We start from the raw sequence: 13,931 nt of genomic DNA, 5'->3' as shown, positions 1-13,931 counted from the left end.
GGGAAAACACTAATAACTTTGAGCCTCTTCTTGATCTATGAGTGTTGGTGATTCCCCCCACCCACTCTCCTCCACCAGCCCCACCTGGTGATCGTCTTCCCTTCTCAATTTCCTTCCCTAGAACAACAACATCCAGACCATGCACGTAGACACGTTCTGCGACAGCAGGGACCACAGCCACATCCGCCGGGCTCTGGAGGACATCCGCTTGGACGGCAACCCCATCAACCTGAGCCTCTTCCCCAGTGCTTATTTCTGCCTGCCTCGCCTGCCCACAGGCCGCTTCTACTGAATGGAACAGCAACCATTCACCTCCAGCTGGCACCATAAGGCTAAGGGGAACAGATTTCAGGAGAAAGTGACCCTGGTATGAATTTCACTGCCAGGAAGATAGTGATGCTGCTGGACTGCTCCCTTGAACTGCCTCCACTGTCTCCCTTTTTCAACTTAGTCCTTCTCATTTACTTGAGTATATCTGGTGCTGGGCTGCATAAGCACCATTAATCCTTGATTTGCCAGTGCTGGGAAGAAGAATCAATGACTCTAGTGCTATTTTTAAAAAATTAAGCAATCACTCAGTACATCTTCTTCTCCTTCTCCTTTAATCCTAATGTGCAACTGTCAAGATATTTGCTAGAAAAGATTGGCAGATCAATTGAGGTTCCTTTTCTGAGACTCCACCTTGCAATTTCCTTCCATGAAGCAACGGCTCTGTGCAGCTTTTTGACTTGGCATCCTATTCTAAAGCATCTTCTTCAAGATTCACAGCTAGTCCAGTTCTGGATCCTTGGGTTGCTCTGTAGCTGACCTTCCATTCTTGATTCCCCCCCCCCACCACCACCACCAAACTCCCCCAGCCTGACACCACCACCTGCTGCTATTGTAGTTTGGGGACTTTTTGCACTTCTGCAGATGCCCCCTCTGGGTCCTGACCTTTCGACCCTCTTTATTCTGGCAGAGTATCTGCTGCATATTAATTGTGCTGCACAATAACACAGCCTTTTGTGCAAATCAGGGCCTCTTGTGGAGGATGCAGCTGGTGTGCTTCCAAACCTACATGTAGGCTTGGATCAACACACAGGAGAATTTGTCTAAGGCTCAGATATTACAGAATCAGGACAATGTGGGATGTCTTTGCTGGTCTCAGGCACACCATCCTTCCCTTCTGGATTTGGGCCTGAAGGACCAAGGTAAATGGAGGGATGCATGAAGGGTAAGTTGTAAGAAAGCAGTTTGTAACAACATCGTGGTTGATGGAGGGACCCAGCTGTTAAGGTGTCGACCTTGACTTCTAATTTCCTGGTTTTGTTGAGTTTGAGCCAACTCAGGACTTAAACCAGCATATATATTTTTAATCCTTTAATTTTCCTGGTTTTTGAAAAGCAAGTGTATTAAAATATAAGGGTCTGTTAAACATGAAAGTAGCTTTTTTGCAGCAATGATTTTTTTGAATGTACTGGTAATTGTTAGTTCTCGTTGTATGGCTGAAAAGGGTGTGTGGGGCTGTGGGAGCAGGAGGAGTTCTGTGGCTACATGAGGTGTGTGGTAGTAGAGCATGTATTGTATGGTTGTGTTGTGTTGCATGGTTGCAGGGCTGTGTGGTTGAGGATTGTGTGAGTGAGTGCTGTGGAGGATGATTGCAAGGAATGTGATTGTGTGGAATTGTGTCGTATCAGAAGGTTGCATTGTTGCAGTGGTGGGTGGGGCTACATGGTATGTCACTGATTGGTCAGTTGCAAAGTGTGTGTGGTTGTGTGATGTGTGTGAGTGTGTGTGGTGCTCACAACAGTTTCTCAAGTTTCCAAAAGTGCCCTGGGCCCCCAAAACATTGGTGCCTCCGTGTGACTAAAGAAATACTTATTGCACATGGAATCCATTAGGTGGCCCCCTCTTCAAACACTGTAATCCTGGCAAAATTCATGCTTCAAAATTCAATTTGTACAAACACCACCTTATTTCTCCAGTAGTTGCTGCCATAGATTTTAATGTGGGAGGAAAATATTAGTAGCTTTTGTCCCCTGTTGCATGCATGAACACACACTCAATCTGGATCAGGACCACAATGTGTCTAAAAGTTTAAAGCTGTCTCTAAGCCATCTCCAGCTTTAAAAAACAACAGCTGCTTTTAAAGACACATATATGCTGTTCACATAACATGCAATTTGGCCCTAAATGTGTGATAATGGAGCAGGTTGTAATTGCTTAGTGCTGTGAAGAAAACACTTGGCATGTGCTCAGATGCACTATGTGGTTGTGGCAGGCTACAGTGGAGGGAGAGTTAAGATCTGGTCCCATTGTGGTCAGGCAAAGCGATCAGTTCCATTGGCTCCTCTTCTCCCTGAACTGTTTCTATTCCAGCTGGATTATTGCAGGACTTCAAGAATGGGTGCCTGAGTCTGCTTCTTTTCTGCCTCCTTTTACCCATTTTTATTGTGTCATGTAGACTGAAAGCTTCTTAGCTTGTTTTTAATTATGTTATCAACGTTGCTATGGGAGGTTTTAATATGTTCTGGAGCCGTCTAATTAATGGTATACGTGTGCAATCGTTTGATTAAAATAAAATACAAACTAAAGTGAAAATTAATTTTCTAAATACTTCTGATTGATTTCTGTTAACTTAATGAAAGTTAAAGGTTAAATCCTGGGGGGGGGGGGTTGTAGCCAGGCCCATGCAAAGCAGGGAAGGGGGAGGGGGCATTGTGTACACTTGCCCTGGACCTTAGAGGGCTAAGCTGGGGGGTGGGGGGCACAAGAGACTGCCTGCTTTTTTGTTTGAGTTTATAATTTTCTTCTAACAAGACTCCTGCCCCGGGCCTCAGACAAATTCTGCATGGGGTTGGTTTTAGCACTAAGTAAATGGCCCCATCAGTGCAAGGATTTCTGCCTGGCCAATGGAACTCCCCCCTTCCCCCCGTAAATTTGTTTTTGGGGTTCCTAGGAACAAATTTGGGGCAATAGGGCACACACAGGTGGAGGCAATCCTTGTGCTGATGGGACAGTTGAGGTGAGATCCCAAGATAATAATTAGGTAGGCTGGGTCTACTTTTTAAAATAAAAAGGTGGTCAAATCCCTCAATTTCAAACCTGCATTGCAAAGTTTGCATTGCTATGAAACAGAATAAAAGTGGAAGCTCCAACACCATTTGAATGGTTTAGGTCAGAGGATCTGTGATATAGCATCCTGCCCCAAAAGCTACATTAAAATGCAGCCTGATAGATCTGTGGAGAAGTCATCTATTTCTTTAAAATTATGTGTTAGAAGGATAAATTCAAAGATCACATTTGCCCATATGTTTGTGTGTTTTTTGAAATTTATTCCTTAAGATCTTCTTCTTAAAGTTGAATAAATACATGGAAAGTCTGTTTCAGATAGACAGAAGCCTGAAGAAACATCAAGAAGCATTTGATTCAGCACCAACCTTCTGCTAAATTCAATTAGATGGAAATGATGTGGAGGAGAATATAATCCCTTTGCTTAAGTGCGCAGTCTCTAGGAAGCCAAAGAAGAAAGGGAAGGGGGGAACATTTCATTTTGTTTATTCTTCTTCTCCTGCAGTGATTCTGCTCAACCAAAATCACACACTTCTCTGCCCCGAAAGCCCACAAGATCTGTTGGGTTTCTATGCAATTCTCATGCACAAAACACTGTTTAGTGTCTACAGCAGAGTGATAAGAAGTGCACGTGGCTGTGTCATAATGCACATAGAAGGTGGGTCACCAGTGATTGTCTAAATCCATTTTGTGTGAAGCAGCCAAACCTCATTAGTGAAATCTCCATTTAGCAGTCCCATTGTTTGGGCTGGAAAGGAGAGAGAGGTTAAGGATGCTGGATGAGGAGGAGGAGAGAGAGGGGGGGGACATTAAGGGGGGGGTTTAGAAGAACTGGCATGTATTCTGTTACTGGCATGGATTTACAGGGTGAGGGGTATCAGAACTTGCCTTAAATCCCCAACTCTTCACTTTAAATTTCTTTCTACTCTCTCCTAGAAAAAAAAGCAATAGAAAGCAACAAATTCCCCAAGATTTTTTGTTTAATCTCCAGTGAAATAATTTTTGCACCTATTTTTGCACCATTCTTTGGACAGCAACAGCCACCACTGTTGTTATTGTTAAAAAGTTTTATGGGGTGTCCCCCACCTCATTGCAATATTTGGGCCTACGAAGAAATGGAAAGTATTGCTCGCACAATGCAAGACAGAATTGAGTGCCTTTAAGAGAATCAGTATGCACTTTTCTTCCTAGAGCCACTAGGTGGGGCAACAGAATGTTGTCAAAATACCCACCTCTGTAAACTGCTTTCTTAATCTCTGCTGTTAAGGGTTTTTATCTCCCTTCTGCTGCTGTTTTAATATTTAAACTGATTATCTAAATCAATGGGAATCGTGAGCTCCTGCCCTTCAGTTAACAGCATCGTCTATATCCTACTGGCTGGTTGCTGGGAAACACACACTTTGAATGGAACTTGTGCTAAAGGAAAAAGTAAAGAGGACGGACGGCCCCCGCCCCCAAGAAACCTAAAGCAAAATTGCTAGGAATAAGCATTTCTGAAACAGTGGAGTTTCTCTCTTATTGGGAAAACCGTTTCTGTTGGGTGTTGGTGAAACTGGGTATTATGACTGAGGAGGCCTCCAGACTGTCACTCTCTTGTGGGAGGGATTCACCAATTAGAGTGAATTGATGGTCTCTGTCATCCTAGTGTAATATATCACTTTTTTAAAATGGAATTTTTAGGATTGGGAAAGTGACAGGGAAATGCATTGAACAGTGCAGGATGAACAAATGTTGAACCAGATGATACACCCCACAATTTGTTCCCTATTCCTAATAACAATCCACTGGCCTTCAAAGTTTGCCCTTTCTAGAGGGGGAGCGGCAAGGCAGCAGGAGGCTGGCATGGTGCAGATATACTGGACACCTGTGCAGAGCCTGTACATACAAGGAAGTACTTGTGTGCTGGATTTTCTCTGCAGACGACCACACACTCCATTCCTGCAGTTGTTGCAGGAATGGAGAAACTATGGCTACTGGACTACAACTCCCATCATTCACTGGCTATGGTGCCTGGGGCTGGTGGAAGTTGGAGTCCTACGCTGTCCAGAGCATTACAGCTTCCCCCGTCCCTAACATTACAGTCTGGTGCCTAAAGGGCTCTGTTTATGGAGCAACATTAGGAGAACTGAAACTCTAGAGCTTGGCCTAGTTTCTGGTGAGGGTGTGGCCCGTCTGAGCTGGTGCAGATATGCGCTTGGATATGGGGAAGAATCCAGGAGCAAAAAAGCAGCAGGTGATGAGAAGGAAAGGAATTGGCCATGAGCAAATGCAAGGGAACGGTAGCCATTTGCTGACTTGCCATGAGAGCAATTAGTCTACCAAATGGCCTCTCCCATGGGAAGGGAGAGAGGCTGACTCATGTGAGAAATTGCAAATTGAACTGGACAGAGCTCTGAGAAGGAGACTCAGGGGAGCAATGCAGCATCAGCAAGGGATGGATGGGCACACTGTGTATTTGCATGGGGAAAGGAAGTACTTGCAAGGAAGAACACACATGGACACCCACGTCTCCCTGTGTATATGCATGCGCACGCACACATACACACATACATATCTGCATGTATTCCTGCACTCAAAAGCAATGGATACAGAATGTAGACGAAGCAAACGATGCCCAAGCCCAGATCTATATACTGTATATACAAAGGGGGATTTCTACATGGGTCTGGCTCTTTCTCCTGGTTTAATGCATAGCTGTCAATGTTTCCCTTTTTTAAAGGGAAATTCCCTTATTCTGAATAGGATCCCTCGCAAGAAAAGGGAAAAGTTGACAGCTATGGTATAATGGCTGACTTCCGAAGCAGAGATTCAGAAATATTGTCTGGGTGGTGGGGAAGGAACAGGTATGAAATAGCAGGGGAGAAACCCACTCTAGTGCATCACTTATTATGGCCTTGTGGGTATTGCGGGATGTGGGAGTGTGGATTTAAGGAGGTGAGAGGCATCTTTGCTGTGTTTCAGCCATGTCTGATCATTCCAGGATTTACCTTTATTATCACGGGGCATAAAATACCCTTAAAATACCCCTTCTTGCTGTTTAACATTGAATGTATCAAGGCCTGAGATGAATCTCTGCCCACCTGCAGTGAACACACCCTGCCCAGCATTTCAAATGGCACCCCTGACCAGATGCCAGAGAGTGGTGCTGGTGATGCTGAAAGCATCCATTCCAATAAAACCTGCACCCCAATATATCACAGCAGCTTTCCCTGACAAATGTCTGCACAAACACAGCCCCTCTGTGAATACCAAACAGAAAACAACCTCTGGCTCTTGGATAGATCCACAGAGTCTTCTTTGCTCTGTCCAGTGACGTTGCTCTTCTTTCTGCTTGAACAGCACTGTGCTGCCTTCCTCCTGCCTGTGAGCTTCCTCCCCACCCCCCTCATACTGCTGTGTATGCAGCGAGCACAGAGGCAGATGCATAGAGGACACGGGTTCTGCCTCGCTCACTCTTTCCATCCCAGGTGCTCTCTGTGCGCCCATAAACCATCCCTCCTCTCACATTCCATGCAACTCTCCTCTCCCTCGCTTTCTCTCAAGGTCACCTTCTGTGCCTGGGCTGGATTTTCATGTATCGATTGCTTGGCTCGCACAGCCACCATTGCAGTGAGCTTCCAGGGTCACGCCAGCTTGGCAGCCTGCTGCTCTCACAGAGAGATAATAACATTCTCCATTCATGTGCCCCACACTGCCTGCCCCAATGCCTTCTCCCCCGCCCCCTGCTTCAAATATCAGAAAGCTCACAACATTGGGGGAGCTAGGGAGGAGACCATTAATTTATTTTAGCTCCCCTATCAGTTGACTTTTCTCTCCTGCACCCCACCACAAATTTATTTTGCTTACTGAAGAAGAATTCTGGAAAGCTTGAAAGCTTGAACACCACTTTGTAACATTTTGGTTTGCCCAATGGGTGTTTTGGAATTATGTTAGAGTTGATGAGTAATGGGGGCTAGGAAAGTCCTTTTAGGCTGGACTATTTGGCAGTAGGCCATATTCAATCTTCAACAGACAGGAGAGTGGATTGTTTTAATACAACCTTCCCCAAGGGCTGTGGCTCAGTAGGAAAACCTCTGCTTTGCAGGCAGAAGGTCCCACTTTTGATCCCTGGCATCTCCAGGTAAAGCTGGGAAAAGATCCATCTCTGAAATTCTGGGAAGCTGCTGCCAGTCAGAATCCTGAGCGAGGTGGACCAATGATCTGACTCAGTAGAAGGCAGCTTCCCATGACAGTGGATGGGTGTCCCATACTGCGTGCAGATGGCTGGCAGCTTTCCAAAGTTTTGGCAGACCTCAAGATTTCTATTTCTAACTCAGTGCCCTCCAGGGTGTTTTAGATCCCAACAACTCCCATCAGCCCCAGACATCATGGCCAATTGCCAAGGCTTGATAGGTACCAGGCTGGAGAAGGCTGCTTTAATGGGTAGCAGAGCACGAGTCAACAATGGGATGCTGTAGCCAAAAGGGTTGCTGCCATTTTTGGCTTCTGTTGCATAAAGACAATTCACTCATCCAACCAGCTTGCGTCTTTTAAAAACCCTACACCTGGAGAAAAGGGAGCATGGGGATGAGGGTGGGGGGGCAGGGAGACATCTACCTGCTCTCTGCCGAAAGGAGACGTCTGAAAACACAGCAGTCAATAATCAGCCCCATCCACTCCTTTTTCTCCCAGTCTGAGCCTGGGTGAAACCAGCTAGAAATATTGACAAAATGAAAATCAGGAGAAAAGCTCTGCAGACTATAAGGTGCTTTTAAATCAAACACTGTGGCTGAGAAAGTCCAGGGCTGCCTGTCTCCCTACTTGGTGGTGAGGTGAATAAAGCACTATTGACAACATTATTTACAGCCTTGACTGGCTGGTGGCTTATGGCAGCTATTTATATTTATGTGACAATGTGTGGAGTGTTATTACTGATGTCGATTGTGCAGCAAATGAGCAAAGAGTGTCTCACGTGCAAAGCAATGCAAGTACCTGTGTATATAAACTGAACAGGGTTTTGGTTTACCTCTGAAGAAAGTGATGCTTTTAATCTAATTATGTGTTTTCATATTCAGGGCATTTAATGCACCAGGATTAAACTGATTCTTGCTTCAGTCGCTTTCTAGTGCAAATGTAAAGAACAGAATTGGCCAGAAGGTTCATTTGCATTAGAAATGCCTCTCATCACTTCACCTTCTACAATGATTTTAAAATGACTAATACAAGAAGGGACTCAGAAGTGATTTAAGCCTCACTTTTAAGCTTGGTTTACATTTAAAGTTGAATTTATCAAATTTGCCTTTTCTGAAACAATACAAGAAACAAAATGCAGCCATCCCTCAACATTTGCACTTTTCCAGATTTTGCAATTATCAAACCAATGCATGTTAGATAAAAGCATGCATAAAAAGGAATATATCCATGAAAATAACACACACAAATGCATTATATTTTGAAAACTTGCATGCAGAAATGTGTGCATTATTAGAAGAAATTAATGCTAAAATTCTGAGGAATTTTCATGAGGATTTTAACAAAGAAAATCCACAAAATGCTGCGGAAATGTGAAGAAACAAACTTAAGAGTGGGAAAATGAGAGAGCTGAAATTGACAGATCCTTCCATCCCTACTCAAAGTTCTTCAGAATTAAGAGCAACCATCTTGAATTGAGACCCCTTGAGCTATCACTATCTGTGATAGTTTGAACCTTGAGGGTGTTCGGCTATTGTGAAACTGTGCAGAAGAATGAGACTTGTTTTACAAGTGCATGTGTCTAACACAGGTGAATGGACAAATCGCGCACAGCTCATGCAACCCTTGGCATGATGCGTCCCCAAGGATGCAGTCAAGAGGGATGCAGTATGCAATCTTATACATCCATAGTTTTCCATAGTGAGGGAAGCAGCTGCAAACACACACACACACACACACACACACAGAGAGAGAGAGAGAGAGAGAGAGAGAGAGAGAGAGAGAGAGAGAGAGAGATCTTGAAGGAGGCTTTACATGTTATATCGTCTGCAAAACTCATAGTGGCAGAAGGAGCACCACATGGAAGTGGTTTTGGTTCTGTGGACATTGGATTCTAAAGGCCAAATTACAAACAAAACAATTTTCTTTTAGGAAACATAATGTGTGTGTCCCCAGGGGTGGGGAATGTAGGGGTGGGTCTAACATTTATGTCCTGTGCTTTGACCCCAATCCATTGCACAGGCTGGAGATGATAGAGAGAAAATTTTGCAGAATCAGTTTTGGCCCACAAACTTCTTAAATTATCTGCATGCATTACCTTAATTTACAGAAACAGTGTGGCATAGCAGTGAGAGTGTCAGATCAGGCCTGGTGAGACATGAGTTCAGGATGCTGTTCAGCCATGAAACTCACAGGGCCCATCTCCATCTCTATGTGTTCTACTGCTATTTTCCCCTTCTTAATTGGTTCATAGCTACTACAGTACCTCCTAGTACAGAAAACCACTGTACAGTGGTACCTCAGGTTACAGACGCTTTAGGTTACAGACGCTTCAGGTTACAGACTCTGCTAACCCAGAAATAGTACCTCAGGTTAAGAACTTTGCTTCAGGATGAGAACAGAAATCACGCGGTGGCAGTGGGAGGCCCCATTAGCTACAGTGGTACCTCAGGTTAAGAACAGTTTCAGGTTAAGAATGGACCTCCAGAATGAATTAAGCTCTTAACCCGAGGTACCACTGTATATGTGCTCTCCAAACATGCTCCACTCTTACCTGTGGCACAGCATGTGGGTTGGCAGTCCTCCTCCAAACCACGAGGAAGGAGTGGCTTGAGTTAACTTCCTTCACAGAGTACTAAAGGTAGCACCATATTGCACTGAGTGATGTCGGAATGAAAACCATGGAGAGGGAGACCCCTTGTGTCAGACAGCAGGGACTTTACAGTTTGCCAGGAAATGAGCTGACGTGACCTCCACAGTGTATAGAGGAAGGTTCTGCTTTTATTTTATGTAATGGAATTTGTATATCACTTTGTTGTAAATAAAACCTCTAAGTTCTTTACAAAAAATATAAAATATATGTTAGATTCGTCCAAGATAAAAACAATTTAAAAAAATCAAAATATAGATAAAAACCAAAAGATTGAAAAAATACACATTACAAACCAGAAGTGTGGATTAAAATGCATGTCAACTTCACATATCTGAATAGGCTTGCTTAAACAGAAAAGCTTTTAGCAGGTGCCAAAAAGAGCACAGCAAAGGCCTGAGAGTTCAAGAGTGTAGGAGCTACCACCCCGAAAGACCAATCCCTTACAAGCGAGGAACAAACTTTATGTGTCACCTGTAAAAGTGGCACCACTTCAAAGTGGTGAAGTTAAAGTGTAAGCTGATCCTCCAAGTAAGTGTCAGGCTTCAGAGGACCCTATGGTAGGTTGCCAGGAATGAATAAGACAAGGAAAGTACTTACCAATGTTGTTTATTCAATATTCACAGAGAGAGGCTTAGAAATGCAGCCTCTTGGAGTAATGGTGTTGCTCTGAGTAAATCTCCACCCCCCCATCTCTCCTACTTCCTCATTCGTAAACAGCACCACCCACCTTACGGGTGCCACTTAGGGCAATCTGTCTCCAAGCCCTTTGCTCTCCTACTTTCAATGCTCGCTGGGTTCTTGGAGTAGGGGGGCAGGGTCTGGAATGTTTTCTAGTGATAATGTGTCAGCCAGCTGTTCCAGCTCTGCCTCCTCCTCCTCTCCCATTATTTCCAGCTTTTCCCCTCATCTGCCTCTGAGCTGTGACCTCCCGCAAGGTAAAGGTAACCCTGACCATTAGGTCCAGTAGCAGACGACTCTGGGGTTGCGTGCTCATATCGCTATATAGGCCAAGGGAGCTGGCATTTGTCCACAGACAGCTTCCGGGTCATGTGGCCAGCATGACTAAACTGCTTCTGGCGAACCAGAGCAGCGCACGGAAATGCCGTTTACCTTCCCCTCTGGAGCAGTAGCTATTTATCTACTTGCACTTTGACATGCTTTCAAACTGCTAGGTGGGCAGGAGCTGGGACCAAACAATGGGAGCTCACCCCGTTGCAGGGATTCGAACCGCCAACCTTCTGATCAGCTAGCCCTAGGCTCTGTGGTTTAGACCACAGCACCACCCGCGTCCCTTGACCTCCCGCAAACCACTGTCATAAATCTATACTGTACTGTCTTCCTCTTCTCTGGAAGGTTCAGGCTGGGGAGGCAGTCTCCACCATTCCTCCTCTGCCCTGTCCCTGACATCAAGAGGGTAAATGAATGTGTCACTTCAGGGCTGCTAATGCAGCAAAAACAACACAGGAGGCAACAGTTACAAGAAACTCAACCCGGTGGTGTAAAAAAGGTAAAGGTAAAGGACCCCTGGATGGTTAAGTCCAGTCAAACTTGACTATGGGTGCAGCACTCATCTTGCTTTCAGGCCGAGGGAGCCAGCATTTGTCCACAGTTTTCTGGGCCATGTGGCCAGAATGACTAAACTGCTTCTGGTGCAATGGAACACCATAACAGAGACCAGAGTGCACAGAAATGCCGTTTACCTTCCCACCGCAGCGGTACCTATTTATTTACTCACGCTGGCATACTTTCAAACTTCTAGATTGGCAGAAACTGGGACAGAGCAATGGGAGCTGACCCCGTTGCACAGATTCGAACCGCCACCCTTCCGATTGGCAAGCCCAAGAGGCTCAGTGGTTTAGACCACAGTGCCACCTGCTCCCTTTACCTTATTGGTGTAAGGTGTGAGTGTCACGGGTTGCCTTCACCGGTGGGAGAGAAAACATGTATTTCCTGTATCGGTTCTACAGTCACAGCAGGTGCTGTAACTCTCCAGTGGTTTGACTTTACCCCTGATGGTTCACTCTTCCATTGTCTTTGGAGACAGATAGATGCCAACAGGTTATAAATATGTTTGCCATTTGGAAAAGCCGTTGTACGTGAAAATAGGTGGAGATCAACATTGTGCTCATACAATGGTTCCCTCAGTGCAAGCATTTATGCATTTATGCTTGCTAGATGGAATGATCTTCCCACTCTTCCCTCCCCCAAAATGCTCTGACCCACCAGAGTGGAATTGGGGAGGCACTGAGAGTGTGCAAGGGAAGGATGGGGCACAGCCTACTTCATTAGCAGCAGCCCTTCTGCTGGTTTCCACTGGCACACCATGTTAATTGAATCTGACCCATTATATTGATTTTATAGTACGTTTAAAAGGTAAAGGTAAAGGCACCCCTGCCCGTACGGGCCAGTCTTGACAGACTCTGGGGTTGTGCGCCCATCTCACTTAAGAGGCCAGGGGCCAGCGCTGTCCGGAGACACTTCCGGGTCACGTGGCCAGCGTGACATCGCTGCTCTGGCGAGCCAGAGCCGCACACGGAAACGCCGTTTACCTTCCCGCTGGTAAGTGGTCCCTATTTATCTACTTGCACCCGGAGGTGCTTTCGAACTGCTAGGTTGGCAGGCGCTGGGACCGAGCAGCGGGAGCGCACCCCGCCGCAGGGATTCGAACCGCCGACCTTTCGATCGGCAAGTCCTAGGCGCTGAGGCTTTAACCCACAGCGCCACCTGCGTCCCTATAGTACGTTTAGCCTCTTTTAAATGGGCAGGTGCTTTGAGGGTTGAAAGACAGGGATCAATAAATAAGTAAAATGTGGAACACATACCCCTGCAAAATGAATAACAAATGAATTTTGATTCCTGCTAAAGGTATATTGCTTTTTGGCAGAGTAACAACCGGGAAAGTGACTTCAGTTTAAGTCCCCTAAATATCTAAGATGAAAAGATCCAAACTCAACCCCCAAGGCTTTATCTTAAAACAAAACAAAACACCCCAAACTTCTCGTCCCAGTCTCCTGGTGTTCTCTGTTACCTTCTGGGTTTTCTTCTCATGCACAGCCCTTGAAATGCAAAGGAAATAAATACCCGGTTGTCTCATTACATTGTCCTCTCAAACCAGAAAAACTGGCCTGGCAGAGACCCCCTGGGATTCTTGCAGCAAAAGCGTGACTTGCAGCTGAGCCTGTAAATGGGAGAGGAGCACAGAGCATGTGCCAACAACATAGCTTGCTCTGGCTTCATCACTTTGTGTTTTTCCATGTTGCTTTGCAACTCACAGTGCCCAATAATCAATGCAATGGAGGTAGCAGCTGTAAGGGGCATTTTTTCTGACTTGGACCCCAGAGGGCTCTCCTGGAGATCAGGCAGGGTTTCAATTTATAGCACCTGCAACCTTCAAATAATCCATAAAGCCTCTGCTGAGAAGCAGAGAAATAAGCCGGAGAGGCAAACACAAGCAGCTATTGCGTGTGGCAATAGACAGGAGTCTGGCAGGTCGGTTTCCATCACAAATCCCTGGGTACCACGAGCTCTCATGGTTCTCATATCACTGGCTTCTCAAAATGTGCACCATCTTTCCTTAAAAATCCCCTGCTTGAGCTAAAATAGAACCTTAAGTTTCAACGTGCTTAAGCACCACACAAACAAGGAAGGTGGCATTGGATGCAGATTTCAACATCCGAAAATTTAATCTAAGATTTTTTACTCTTAGATTTTGAAAAAGCCAACCATTATACTAGTCTTTAAGAATGCACAAACATGCTTTAAGCTTTATATGAAATGCACTACATAGCACACAGCCTGTCCTTCTTGATGATTGCTCAAAGAAAAATAAACTATATAAAAAGATGTATTTGCTTGCATTGTGTATACAGATCACATAATTCTGTTTTTATCAATGTTGAATTGTCGTTTTTAGTGTGGGGGAATACACAAGCGACCAAAATATCCCAATTACAAAACTGTTGTATGTGCTTGACAAGTCCACATGGGGAAAGTGTGGCTGAATAGCAAATTTGATGGTTAGCCAGTTGTTGTTGTTGTTTTAAAAAAGCTATTTCTT

At 45.0% G+C, this 13,931-nt stretch overlaps 1 protein-coding gene across 3 annotated transcripts in view; it reads left to right on the top strand.

The window, feature by feature from the left end:
* The window catches only part of OPTC (opticin), a 68,759-nt gene that overhangs the window by 15,794 nt on the left and 39,034 nt on the right, over positions 1–13,931 (top strand). For 2 of the 3 annotated variants that reach the window (XM_081914582.1, XM_081914583.1), the window contains exon 7: positions 122–3,224. In XM_081914582.1, the coding sequence (XP_081770708.1) occupies positions 122–292 (171 nt within the window). In that variant the 3' untranslated portion in view covers positions 293–3,224. Of the gene's footprint in view, positions 1–121; positions 3,225–13,931 lie in introns of those variants that run through there. The other variant, XR_014169257.1, reaches the window with a different exon arrangement.

This window comes from Podarcis melisellensis (assembly GCF_964234715.1).
Source record: "Podarcis melisellensis genome assembly, chromosome: 6".
NCBI lineage: Eukaryota > Metazoa > Chordata > Lepidosauria > Squamata > Lacertidae > Podarcis > Podarcis melisellensis.
This window is presented reverse-complemented; position numbering and strand designations above follow the sequence as displayed.